Source organism: Lagopus leucura, unplaced genomic scaffold, assembly GCF_019238085.1.
Source record: "Lagopus leucura isolate 7727_CA_CO unplaced genomic scaffold, USGS_WTPT01 Super-Scaffold_100159, whole genome shotgun sequence".
Lineage (NCBI taxonomy): Eukaryota > Metazoa > Chordata > Aves > Galliformes > Phasianidae > Lagopus > Lagopus leucura.
Window position 1 is genome coordinate 7,695,929 of NW_024962335.1, and position 12,827 is coordinate 7,708,755.

The 12,827-nt window shown below is 48.0% G+C and overlaps 1 protein-coding gene across 3 annotated transcripts in view; it reads right to left on the reverse strand.

Moving 5' to 3' along the window:
• Positions 1 to 3,685: 3,685 nt before the first annotated feature.
• NTN4 (netrin 4) overlaps positions 3,686 to 12,827 on the reverse strand; it is a 35,826-nt gene continuing 26,684 nt past the window's right edge. For 2 of the 3 annotated variants that reach the window (XM_042890105.1, XM_042890107.1), the window contains exons 6-10: positions 12,109 to 12,337; positions 11,357 to 11,472; positions 10,376 to 10,444; positions 8,040 to 8,210; positions 3,686 to 5,160 (exon numbers count right to left, since the gene is read on the reverse strand). In XM_042890105.1, coding sequence (XP_042746039.1) covers positions 5,024 to 5,160; positions 8,040 to 8,210; positions 10,376 to 10,444; positions 11,357 to 11,472; positions 12,109 to 12,337 — 722 coding nt within the window. In that variant the 3' untranslated portion in view covers positions 3,686 to 5,023. The remainder of the gene's footprint in view (positions 5,161 to 8,039; positions 8,211 to 10,375; positions 10,445 to 11,356; positions 11,473 to 12,108; positions 12,338 to 12,827) is intronic. The other variant, XM_042890106.1, reaches the window with a different exon arrangement.

A 12,827-nucleotide genomic window follows, 5' to 3' on the forward strand; every position in this document is an offset into this window, starting at 1 on the left:
GTGTGCTGGACTTCTCCCAATCCACAGCAGGTCTATAACAGGTGTGCCATGTCCTTGGTGCATGTCCTCATGCACTGGCTGTTCAGGGGTTTCTAAGGATTTAAGCTTGCTTACTGTTTGAACGCAGAATGCGCAGTGATTCCTGATCTGTGGCACGTGTACGGCTTGCTTGGGGGTGGAAAGGCAGACTGCAGCTCAGGGCAATTCTCAGTTATTTAGTCCTTCCCTGTACAAGAACTGGGAGTTTTCCAGCACGCCACAGACAGCCTGGGATGCAGCCATTTGTGGAGAGCGACGCCCGGCTGCTGCTGGGGCCGTACCGACATGTAACAATACCTGTCTGGCTCGCAAATGTCAGACAAAGCTGCCATAAATCTCTAAGCCCAGCGGTAAAATTAATGGGAATTGCAGGGAGCAGGACCTTGTCAGCTTTATAATAGGGCTGTGGGTGGAAAAACATCTCATGCTTCCCTCCAGGCATTAGGCAACCAAGCAACTGATGCTCCGTGGCCATTATCCAATTATAAAGGTTTTTTGCACAGCATTTGGTAGTTATTGCTTTTAATGTGTCAAAGTTAAAGAGTCACCAGCACAGAACGAGGCCAAAGGAACAGACCCGGCCAACAGAACGTGGTGTGTTGATGGCAGGTCAAGCCTTGTCTTGTCCAGTGATGTCCATCTCATCTCTATCGGCCAGGCAGGGCATCCTGTTTTTGGCCAAGTGGGACTGGCAGTGCCGCCTTGCTGCTGGCAGGGAGCAGCCCTGTGCGCCAGTGGGATGGCTCCCCAAAAAGGGGGAGAGCAGCACTGAGCTGTGGGCAGCTGCCTCCATGTCACAGCGTGTGGTGGTATTTATGCTGTGTTTCTGGGTTTCTGCCAGTCACTCTTTGTGACCAGGAAAATTTTGTTGTCCTCTCTGCTGCCTAACTTGGCTTCTGTCTTCTTGTTGTGTCCTTCCTCCTGCCCCTAGAGCCAAAGGCTGTGGTGCTGGGTAGACCCTGCTCTACCTTCTGAGCACCGTCAGTGGCACTTTTGAATGACTGAAGTACCTGTCTGCCTTCTGGCATGCAGAGCTGTCCCTGTGGGAGAGTTGGGCAGCTGTAACACCCCTGGGTGCTCCTGGAGCTCTCTGCATCTGGAGAACAGGGGATCCTTGGACAACTGGCACCTGCCACCTACATCTCAGTGACACAAAGCTCCACTCCCTGTGTATCTGTAATGGCTTTCTTGACTTCTGCAGGTGTTACTCAGAAAGGCCCAGTTAAAGGTTATGGGTCTGACCACATGGAGGCCGTACAAGCACCCAGGGTCCAAACACAAGTTGCACCTGATGTGAATGAAGGAGACCCTCCTAGAGTAGCAAAGGCAGAGGGCAGTTGTGTTTCTGCAGTTGTATATTATAAGGTTTTAATGTTAAACATCACTTCTAGTGAACCAGGCAGGGAAGATGTATAAATTGGGCATAAGAAATACAGCGATGAAAAATCCTGTCCTCAGAGGTCACTGTCAGCCTTATAGATATTTGATTCTAATTTCTCTCTCCTTTGTTCCAGCACCTCAGCATGTGTCTCAAGCCTGGGGCTGGACTGAATTTTACACCTGCTGAAAGGAGTGCGCATCCATGCCCACAGTACATCAGTTCAGGGAAACATTGCTCATGTTTTAGGAAGCAATTTCTTTCTTCTCACCAATTTTCATGCAAAACCACGGGCCTTTTCCCAGCTGTTTTTCAGGTAAGTTAACATATAGCTCTTGTGCTCAGTGAGTGCACATGAAGTCTGTGCACAGCACTGAAAGAACTGAGCAAAGAACCAAAGGAAGAAATGCTGGCATTGCAAGCAGCCTGCTCAGGCTGGGAAGCTCAGAGACATGAGCAGAGAAAACATCTGGGAAATGCAGCAGTGAGGTGTTCTGGGGGTATGCACAGCATGCACTGCACCCACACCTTTACCTCCAGACAGACCTCTGCAGCCTGGGGAGCTTCTTTTATGTCTGTATACTTCTCAGAATGTGTCCAGGCAGAGCCTGGGGATGCTCTGAACTGCAGGTCATGTCACAGGGAACAGGACTTGGGCATGGCAAAGTGCATCAATGGGGCTTCAGCTTCTCAACCATGCTAACACTTTCAAAAAGCCAAGAAGTTTTCCACATATAGTATATTTCCCAGCCTGTGAGCTTGCTGAGGCCTCACTGCCCTCCCTTTGCAGCAAAAAGCAGAGGCACTCACAATGTTTCCATGATGAATTTGTGGGAAAAGAGTAGTGACCCCTGGGCAGGAGCATACTTTGGAAACACTGTCATCAAAAAATCAACACATGAGCCCAGAAGGATCAGGGACAGCTGATCTCCACCTGCTCAGGGGACAGTATCAGAGACAGTGCTCCTCTGGATGCTGGGGCAGCAGCCACCAGACGTTTTTGAGATATTTATTCTCTATGCTGTGGATACTGAAGTCGATACAATAGCTAAAAATAAAGGTTTAAGAAAACAACAACAACAGCACTGCAGCTGTTTGTTCCAGAACTGTTGTGTTTACCCATACCAGCCTGACTTTCCATTCCTGCAGCCTTGTAGTACCAGATGTCCAGGCACATTCAGCAGCATGGTCACTTCCCAAAAGACTCAGCCTGTCGGCACATCTATATTAAACACGCCTGGAACTTTCCACCAAGGTCAGAGGAGCACATTGCAGTGAGTGATAGCTGCTGGGGACGGGCCCTGCATACGTGTTACCAACCCAGCCTGGAGCCTGTGTGGCTCTGCCAGTGGCAGGAGAGGACAGTGGTTCTAAAGCCTGCCAGGACTTGGGCTGGGAGGTGATCTTGCCTCCTCCAGGCACCAAGCTTCAGGCTAGTGAAAACCAATGGGCAAATCTGAGTGACCCATCCTGCTTTGTTCCACAGGCATCAGTGATGGCAGATTGTTTACTTTATGCCTGGCCCTAATAACCCTCAATATGGGATTTGAGTTCAGAGGAAGAAGAGGCTGAAAACCTGTAAATGTGTTGGTAAGGCTGGATGCTCCCCTTCTCAGCTCTCCTTGCTCTGCTCTCCCTGCTCTGCTTTGGGAAGCTACCAGCTCTGCCTGCATCAGCAGCTCTTCTCTTTATCAGTGCTGCTTACACTCAAGGTGGGAGCAAGGAAAGTGTGATGTCTGCATGCTGGACTTCACACTGTGGGGCTGTGACTACAGCCTGGCTCAGCCAGCTTCAGAGTCCACATCCACAAGTCGAGGTCACCAGCAGCCCCATTTCTGAAGAAGCCTTTGCCTTCTCGCTCATCTATTCTGATACCTGATTTCACTTTGTGGTGCTCTTGTACATCTTTTGCCACATTGTTCACTTTCCACACCTTTATTTTCCTTTATAGTTTTCATGTAGGCAGTGAGCCTGATTTCAGCTGTCCCTGACTTGCTGTTTATCTGTTACTGCTCTGCAGCTCAGCCAGGTTTGCATGGAGGCAAAGATCTGGTCAGCTTTGAGAAGAGCAACGACCCCCCCAGACAAATGAAGCTGGATTTCTGTGAGCCATCTCCATGGTTTGACTTTTTCTCATATGGAGAATGTTACCTCCCCACAGCAGCTTCTCCTCACCCTTAGCACGCTCTTCAGAGCAGGCATGAAGACCATATTGCTGGAATGTTGAAATCATTATATATTTATTACATACATGAGATATAAAAACAAATTACCAAAATAGTATCTTTTTTTTTTTTTTTTTTTTTTTTAGTCCACAGGACTTTGAAAGAAAAATACATATGTAAAGCATATTGGTAGGCTTGTGGTTCTTATGATGTTGCATGTCTGCCTTTTCTTTCCTCTCATACTCATGAGCAAAATATACTATGCAGTGTGCTTCAAAGACGCTTTACAGAAAAGATATACTTTAGTGCTGAAAACTGCAGTCAACTGTGCTATATTCCATATGGGTGTTAATGTGGAAGTGTAGTGGCCATACATATTGCAAACAATATCACAGAAGAAAACGAATCGAGTGTTCGGTCTTAAATACTAACATAAAAATAAAATAAACTCCAGGCCCATCGTGAATCACTGGGTGGGGATATGTGAACGGCAGTCCTTTCCATTCTTCAGATCCACTCCTCCTGTGGGCAGTTTCCTACGCTGGCAATTGCATTTTCATTCCAAAGTCTCTTCTTTTTGTACTGACTGCCAAGTCCTGCCCACGGAGCCCAAGCGCTGGTCTGAAGCTGGGACTTCAGTGCAAATGCTTTCTATCCCTCAGACTGCACCCCGGGACGCTCCGAGTGGCCATGCCAGGCTGGTCCTTCCCTTTATGCCATGCGTCTTCAGGAGTGCTTCTGTTTCAGGAAGGTTTTCAACCTCTTCTTTCCCAAACACAGTCTGGCCTTCCACGCCATGAAGTGGCAGGTAGTAAAGTGCTTTATACAATGAAATATTTACAGGAGGCTGGGTTCATATTTTAACACTTCAAGGACAAAAGCTCAGAGACACTGCGTCCCACAGAGCCAGCTCTTCTCTGCCGAGGTGGCAGAGAACCGGCAGCCACCACACGTGCATGAGGGCAGAGGAATTCACATCACCCAGCAGGTCCACCCTCGAAAGCACAGGCAGGGAGCTGAGCCCCAAAACCTCTGACAGCATGGTGAGGTGAAGGGCAGCAGCACCCCACTCTCAGCCACGTGTTCCTGCTGCTCTGCAGCATCTTTTTGGAGCCCCTGGAAGTGACCCCAGATCCATCCTGGTGGCACTCGGCAGTGGCTCATCACCTCTCATCTGGGGCCAAACCAAGGGTCGCCCTTCCTTCTCTTCCCCTCAACGCAACAAAACCTGGGCTCAGGGAGTGCCTTGCAAGGAAGCTACAGGCGAGTGAATGGGCATTGGCCAGGAAAGGTTAAATCAGTCAGCGCCTACAAATCACAATGCCTCGCTACACGCTCTGGCGCTATTTTCTTATGTTCCAGTTTTCATCCTTGAGGCCTTCCCTCTGTGAAGGCTCTTGCATTCTGTGCATGAAGAAATGCCCTAGTTGGCCACATGTATCTAGTTGCAGTCTCTTTTTAAAATCTCCAGGACCTTTCTCCCAAGAGCCGACTTCCACTGGTGGACAAAGCTTTTCATGTTGACGATGAGCCTGCCTGTCCGGACATCCTCGTGTCCTGCCACCAGGTACTCCAAGCCTACAAACCAGCAAAGTGGTCAGGGTCTGCACAGCACTGTGTTTGGGGGAAGGGCTATTAATGCTACCTGGGTGCAATTAATGTACTAGTGTTTTGGAACATGCATATAAAGGAGAAGAATATGAGGGTAGCCAGGCGCAATATTATCAGGATTATCACAGAAGCGGTTGAGATTTGGCTCAGGGTGCCTGAACTGACTTCTGCCTTTCTGACATGCAGAAGCCAAGGCTCAGGCAGAGATCAGCACAGTGGGAGGGCAGCTGCTCTGGAACATTGTGCTGTGCTCACACTGGCTTGTGCTCATCCCTGGGGACACAAAGCCCCTACAGTTCTGTGCGCTCCAGCCTCTCTCTTGCTGTGCCAGAAGGATGAGCACCTGTGCTCAGAGCCCTCCTCACCTGCAGCACTGGAGTGGAAAGCTGCTCCTGACTCTAGGGCATAACTCACAGGGATCCCAGAGCCACACAGGGACTCCCAGCCCCTCCACCGGGCGCAGCAGGCACTCTGCTCATGTTTTCTTGGGCTTTTGTTTTGCTGCTCAGAATAAAGGGAGGCAGTGACGAGGGGACAGTGTCCCCTAGTTAAAGGTTAAGTATGTTTTTCTTTAATTCAATACAATTTGTTATCTGCTTCATCTGAGCTTCTGGGCACACACATCCTCTCTTCTGCCAAGTAAACACAGGAAATTTGCATGGCAGGAGCAGCCTATGCAAGACCTTCATTTTGGCTGTGTCAATCCTGCTGCTGTAAACATCACTTCTTAAGGGCTCCTAAATCTCTTAAGAAAAAAATGTGACCCACATTTTCAGAGGGAAAGCTAATTATTGCTTTGGCTGCTGATTCTCTTTCAAGAGGAACATTCATCCTTCCAGATTTTCAGTCTGACTTTACAGCACCGAAAAGATAAAATACACAACAGAGATGCCACAGCCAGACTGGAGGCTGTTTTGTCCGCACTGCTAGCAAGGAGAGCTCCTCTTGTGCATGTGTGAGGGACTAGGAAGTTAGCAAGGGCTACTGCTTCCTGCAGATGGCCAAGACATCACAACCTCCCTCTGCACTCCCCAAAGGCCAGCCTGTTTCCTCATAGGACCCTTGGCACATTTGTCATCTGGAAGCAGCCTGTGGAGATCTGTTAGATGTTCAGAGGTTCTGTTTTTTGCCAGAACTTTTAAGAGCTTACCCTCCATTTGGTGTCACTTCAGCACTGTGAAACAGTAAAAATATGTTTTGCTTTCTTCTACTTTTATCTTTCATCTCTATGTTTTTAGGAGATGTGATTTCCATTACAGCTAATGTCAAGAAATTATTTCATGTCAGCTTGGCTTTCTATCCTGCTGTTGATGGTTTATTCATCTGGAGGTCATAAGCTCTTACTCTGAGAGAGGGCTAACTTTGCTGTTATGGTATTGCCAACTATCCAGAAATGAATGTGTTAGCTAAAAATGAGATTTAAAAAAGTATTTGGGATTGTTTTTTTTTTTTCTCCTTTGACGTGATTCATTCTTTAAGGTGCACTCAGGTATGTTTTCAAGTTTTCTCCCAGAACCAAGAGATTCCCCAAGCTTCACAGATGCTTTTGAATATGAAAGCTGAAATGAATTTGTACTGATGGGATTCCAACAACTGCACCTCCACTGCTCTGCTGACACCCAAGTAGCTGTGACCTTAATGGGCTATGTGTTCGCTGCTCTATTCTCTGCTGGGGAAACCACGGAAGCTCCTCTGAAGCTTATGGTGTCACAGGGCTGGGTGTTAGGAGCGGGGCTGCTGTGTGCAGCAGACAGTTTCTGTAGCTTTCCTCCAGGTTTGTGTTAAGGCAGCCATGTTGTGTGCATTTGCTTTGCGTATGGAAAATTAAAATAGCAGATTTATGGTGTTTTACCACTATCCAAAGTCTTGCTGTGCTCCAGCAGTGAAGTCCTGCTCAGTGCTGCTGATCTCTCTGACCCTTGCACCTGAGGAGACCTCCTGACTGCAGCTGTACTATCAGAGCCTTCAAAGCCAAAAGCAGTCGCTTCGGTGGACATGAAAGAAGACAGCAAATACCTCATAAATGAATAACCTTCCTGCATGCCCAGCCTAGCAAGGAGCCCCTTCCCCCTGAAGGAAGCTCTCAAAGATGCACATGTAGAATAAGTCTCAGCACTGAAGTCAGTGCTTCAACCAGTGATTTCCAGGTGAAGTATGCACCTTATAGAAAGAAAATCTTTTATCCAAATTAGTTGGTAACTCTTGGCTTATCTCAGAGTTGTAAAGAAAGGTGTGTCAACTGGATCTTAGTTTTGCTCTGTTAAAGAAAACCTGGAGTATGCATTTCCCTGTTCCTACTGCATACTGCGTGCACTGTTTACCCACCACTGATTACACTTCATTTCAATGAAAGATGAGGAAAAGCTGTGAAGCCAAAGCCTCACACAGCATCAGAGAGCCTCTTCTGAAAGTTGAAGACGTGAATTAATGTTACTTTGCAAGTTGCATCTTCCCCTGTGATTAGATTCAATGTTCAGTAAAATATCATGCCTAAGATTAGATTTAAATGCGCTTTTATGGATTCAAATTAGCATTAGTTTTAAAAAGATATGTCACATATTCATGGCACAGTATGCATCTAACTCTTGTGGGAATACACCTATTCTAATAAAGCTGCAGTGCTGTTACTATGCTTCATGAAGAGCGATTGTACGTTTAAAAATCTACAGAATGAAGCGTGTTTTTTGCTTCAAAATTCAAATTGGATAGAGTTTGATGCTGGAACCCAAATGATGTAGATGCCAGGAATTTAATCAACATTAGGCTGTAGCTTAAACTCATCAGCATAAGAGGATGAAATCTGTGGGAGTGTGGAGGAGATGTACTTCCCAGGGAGTCAAACCTACCAGGATTGAGGATTGGACAGGTGCAGCCTCTGTTAGTCCAGGACTCAGGGTAGAGCGTTCTCTTACCCCGCAGGATCTTCAGCTTTGTAGACTTCAAGACTTTCTTGATCTTCACATTGACCTCTGCATGGGAGCCCTTGTCATGAGCTGACAAGATTTTTGTCTTTATCACTGGGAAGACATGAATTAAAAAACCAGGAATATATAAACTATTTAAAGTCTGGGTGAAACAGTGAGAGCAATGATTTCATTACACCGGAGTTAGCCCAATGCTTTCTGCATCAAAACTTGCAAAGGCCAAATTTTCCCCCTCGGCAAAGACTTCTGCTTCTTAAGCACTTTTGGAAATCAAGAGGAAAGCCCTGGTTTTAGGGATGAGCATTGAGGCTTTGCAGGGCTTGGCAGCTGGTAGTGCTGTCCCCATCCTGCCCTGGTCCTCCCTCTTTGCAGAACTGCCACAGCAACACAGAGTGGCAAAGACCAAGATGTTGGTGGGGACTGAGGCAATCTTGAGCTCACAGATACCTACATGCACACCCCAACCAATTTCCTGTGTAGGATGGAGTTAGAACTGGGGCACCGTGTATCTGCTGGCAGCCCAGGCACAGCAAAGTGTCAGGGCCCAGGTCCCACACACCAGTCACCTCCAGACCATGCTGATATCCACAGTGGTGCTTTACTCAGCACTGCATGTTATGAAGGTCCACAAAGACGATCACAAGGCTGGAGCACCTCCCCTGTGAAAACAGGCTGAGGGAGCTGGGCTTGTTCAGCCTGCAGAAAAGAAGGTGACCTCACTGCAGCCTTTCAGTACCCAAAGGGAGCCTACAAACAGGAGGCAACTCTTCAGAACAGTAGATAATGGCAGGACAAGGGAAAATGGTTTTAAGTTGAAGGAGAGAAGATTTAGTTTGGATGTCAGGGGGGAAGTTCTTTACTATGACAGTGGTGAGGTGCTGGAACAAGTTACCCAGAGAGGTTGTGGAAGCCCTGTCCCTGGAGGTGTTCAAGGCGAGGTTGGATGGGGCCCTGGGCAGCCTGGTCTAGTATTAAATGGGGAGGTTGGTGGCCCTGCATGTGACAGGGGGTCCTTGAGGTCCCTTCCAACCTGGGCCATTCTGTGATTCTTTGATTTGGTGATTATGAAGCACAGGGAAACCTTTCCTTCTACAGCACTTGCAGTGGGCCCCATAATTCATCTTTCTCCAGCTGAGCTGACACTCTGCATGTTGAGTGATGAAAGGGCAGCAAGCCTGAGTGCACTTTAGATAAGATTTATGAACTTGGCTTTTTTGTGCTTTTTAAAAAATTATTTCTTATCTTCTGCAAGATTAAAACTCAGTGACTGTCACAGCCAGAAAGCAAAGCAAAGCAAAATCAGATTTTTTCTGACATCACCTAAGCCAGGGCTATATTTCAACAACTGGCGGCCCCTTGAACTTCCCTTTGTGGGCTGCTCCGCAGAGCAACGCAGCACGGATTATCTCCCTGCTCATTTTCAGCTTTAGTGCAAGATGAAACAGGTGCAAGAAGCCTCTGGAAAGCTATGATGGGAGGGAGTGCTGCACAAAGCAGTCCTTACTCTGCAGCAGTACAAAGGAGGTGCTGTGCCAGAACAAACCGGAGAGGTCTAGGGAAACAAGGTATCTCCTCTCATTCCCTGAAATCTAACGTGCTACACCCACATAGGTGATTTCCATCACCCTACTGCAACAGCTCAGCTTTGCTGACAGGACAAAGCTCCCGGTGGCTGTCAGTGACATTTTTTTCCATATAATGTCTTTGGTGTTTATCACTGTCCCTCTTTCCACTCAGTGTAATTCATATTTGGCAATTTCTACACTGTTTGGGAGGCAGCTGGTCTGTGAGAGCGACTCTTCAGTGACTATTTGGTGACTTGTTTTCAGTATCAGTGCCTTCTACTCTGCCTTGGATCCAGAGAGCAGGCACTCTCAAGGCACTTACAGCTCTTGCATTCCCATGATTTCAGCACAAGTGCACTTTGGAAGCAAGAGGAACGAGATGGTTCACTCAGTGTGACAAGGCACCACAATATCTGCATGCTTTTGGAGAGGCAAAGTTCTGTCCCTAGAGTAAATAGCCCAAGAATTTGCAGGGCTGGCATGCTCCATTGCTGAGAACATGCTGGGATGTATGGGGATACATAGGCTTTGGGCCTTCATTATCCCCCATACAGTAACAACATCATCAGTGTCTGAATGCTAAAGTTTGCTTCCAGACTGCTGCTCCCCTCTGGCAAGTTGCAGAGAAAGAGTTGCTCAGCACTATACTCCTGTAGAATCTCCTGCACACCTCCATCACCTACCACAACTCACCATAGGTATACTTCATCCCACAGAAGACCTTGGAGTTGCCCAAAACTTGCTCTTTACACTCACATTTACCTGTGGGAAGAAAACAAAGCAAACAGATGTGAATTGTACTTCCCAGTGGGCATCTTTGCAGAGATCCTGGGGTTTGGGGGAGCAGAAGTGTCTGCTACCATCCAGGAGAGTTACGTGGCCCTGGCTGGGGAGAAAAGGGCATGCTGGAGGTGGCTGCTGCCTCATGGCCCAGCCTCAATGCTACAGGAGGGATTTGGCTGCATCACTGGGATCTGCTAGGGGTTTTTACGTGGTCCACAACCCCCTCAACATGCCCTGTTCTCAGATCTGGGCTGAACATAGCCTTAGTCTGAGGGCAATTATTCCTTGTTTACAATTTGAAGAGAAGGGAAACAAAGGCTTCATTATGTGGTCTCAGGATGCAAATAACATGCATGTCTTTTCCTGTGGTATTTTCCACACTGTAATGTCCCAGACACAATTTTAGAAGGAAACACTGCCGAGGTTAAGGCAGATTAATGATTTCCGTGATCTCAGAACAAAGAATAACATGTTATACTTATTTACGTTTCAGATTAAGTTGCCCAGACAAATGGTGGAGTTTTCCCCTCAATTAACTCAATTATCCTATCCTCAAGATTTTTATTGTGCTGCTTTCTGCAAATGCAGGAAATTATACCTGCCCTGCTTGTGTGCAGTGGTTTTGAAGGAGGACGTGGCTGTCACCAGCCCGTGCAGTGCTGTGGGGCCAGGCTGCTTCACCGCAGCACTGCAGCTCCAGCACTGCCTTGGCCAACCTAGCAGGGCTGGGGAGAAGGAATTCCACAGTCAGACCTGCAGCTGGAGTACAGGCAAGTTCTCACTGCACCCTCAGTGCAGCTGATGCCAAAGTAGGATGCTGCATGCTGGTGTGGGACATCTCAGTGGGAGGGATGTGGGAGCACGTGGGAGCACGTGGGGCTGTGGTCCTACCGGAGTGCCTCAGAGCCGAGAAGCCCTGCTCATCCTCCCATCCCCAGGCGGGCTTGCTCTCGTTGAGTGCTGGCTGGAAGGGCAGCACTTCTTGCTGCCAGCTTGCATCTGCACTGCTGGGGGAAAGGAAGAGGGTCAGCCATCCTCCTGCCACTGGCAGAAAGCACTCATAACTCATGGCCCATCCTTGCAGCTCTGCCACACATCTCATTGTTAAACATACACAGCTGAAAGAGACGACTTTGGAAAATGAGCAGGTTGAGGGTTGCCAGAGTGGGTCGTGAATCCATTTTTGGTTTAAAATGTGCAACAGGGATTTCTCTGCTAAAAATATTATCCCTATGGCAAAAAGGCATCCTATGAGATCCAGACACTGGGGTGTCATTCACATGTTCTGCCTCTAGAAATCAGAGCTTGACTGTCCAGTGCAGTCAATGCAAACTGAGTTGTAACAGCAGCAACATTTAGCTCTGGTCTCTGGGTGCTCAGGTCTCCCTGCGGATCTTATTTTGCTCATGGAGAGGAAAAAACTGTGGAGGGCATGGAAAACACCTGCTCTGTTCACACCAGCACCAAGTGTCAGACCACGCCAGTGTCCAGCACCCAAAGGAGTCACAGCATCAATGTCCCCTCCTCCCCCAATCCCTGGCAGTGCCGGTTACTTGGCTGAACAGGTGCTGTCAGATGGCACATAAACCAGGCAGGAGCAGTACCTGCCTGGGGTCTGGGGGGCAGCTGGAGCCCCCACTCACCTGCTGCTGCTGCTGCTGCTGTGGCAATCGCCAGTGAGAGGGTGGCAGCTCCGGGCACAGTTGCAGGGGTGGCAGCCGCCAGCACCAAAGCCCCAGTATCCGGGCAGGCAGCGGTCACAGCGTGGCCCTGCCACACCAGGCTTGCAGGGGCAGTCACCGGTGCTGGGGTCACAGAAGGTGCGGGGGCCCAGGGGGAGCGCGGCCGATCCCAGCGGGTGGCAGGAGCAGGCTGTGAGGACACCATGGTGTTAGTCATACGGCAACAACGACTTGCTGGCCAACTGGAGGTTGAACACCCTGCTCCTGATGGCCGTTTAATCAAAGGAGTGCAAAAAGCACATCTCTTAAAGCCATTGTTTCAAAATGTGAAAGCGGATAACATTGCCAGGCATCACTGGGCTATGTGAATCATTCCACTTTGGTGATCTGAATGATGAAAAAAATAAAAATCCCCCCTGAAATACTGCTGCCTAAATCTTAATTTACATAAAAACTGAATTTCCTGAGAAAATTTTCATTTGGAGGGAAATTTTTCACCAAATGCTAATGCAAATATTTTTGCTTTGCAACTACGAAGACAATAGAAGAGAAGAGCCATTACGTGTTACAGAACCTCACTTTCTCTTAAAATACTTACTGCTGTGCAATTACATTTCATTTTGTTCTGGTGACGTGCTTGTGGTTTCAGGGCTTTGACATATCTGGAGCACAGTTTCAAA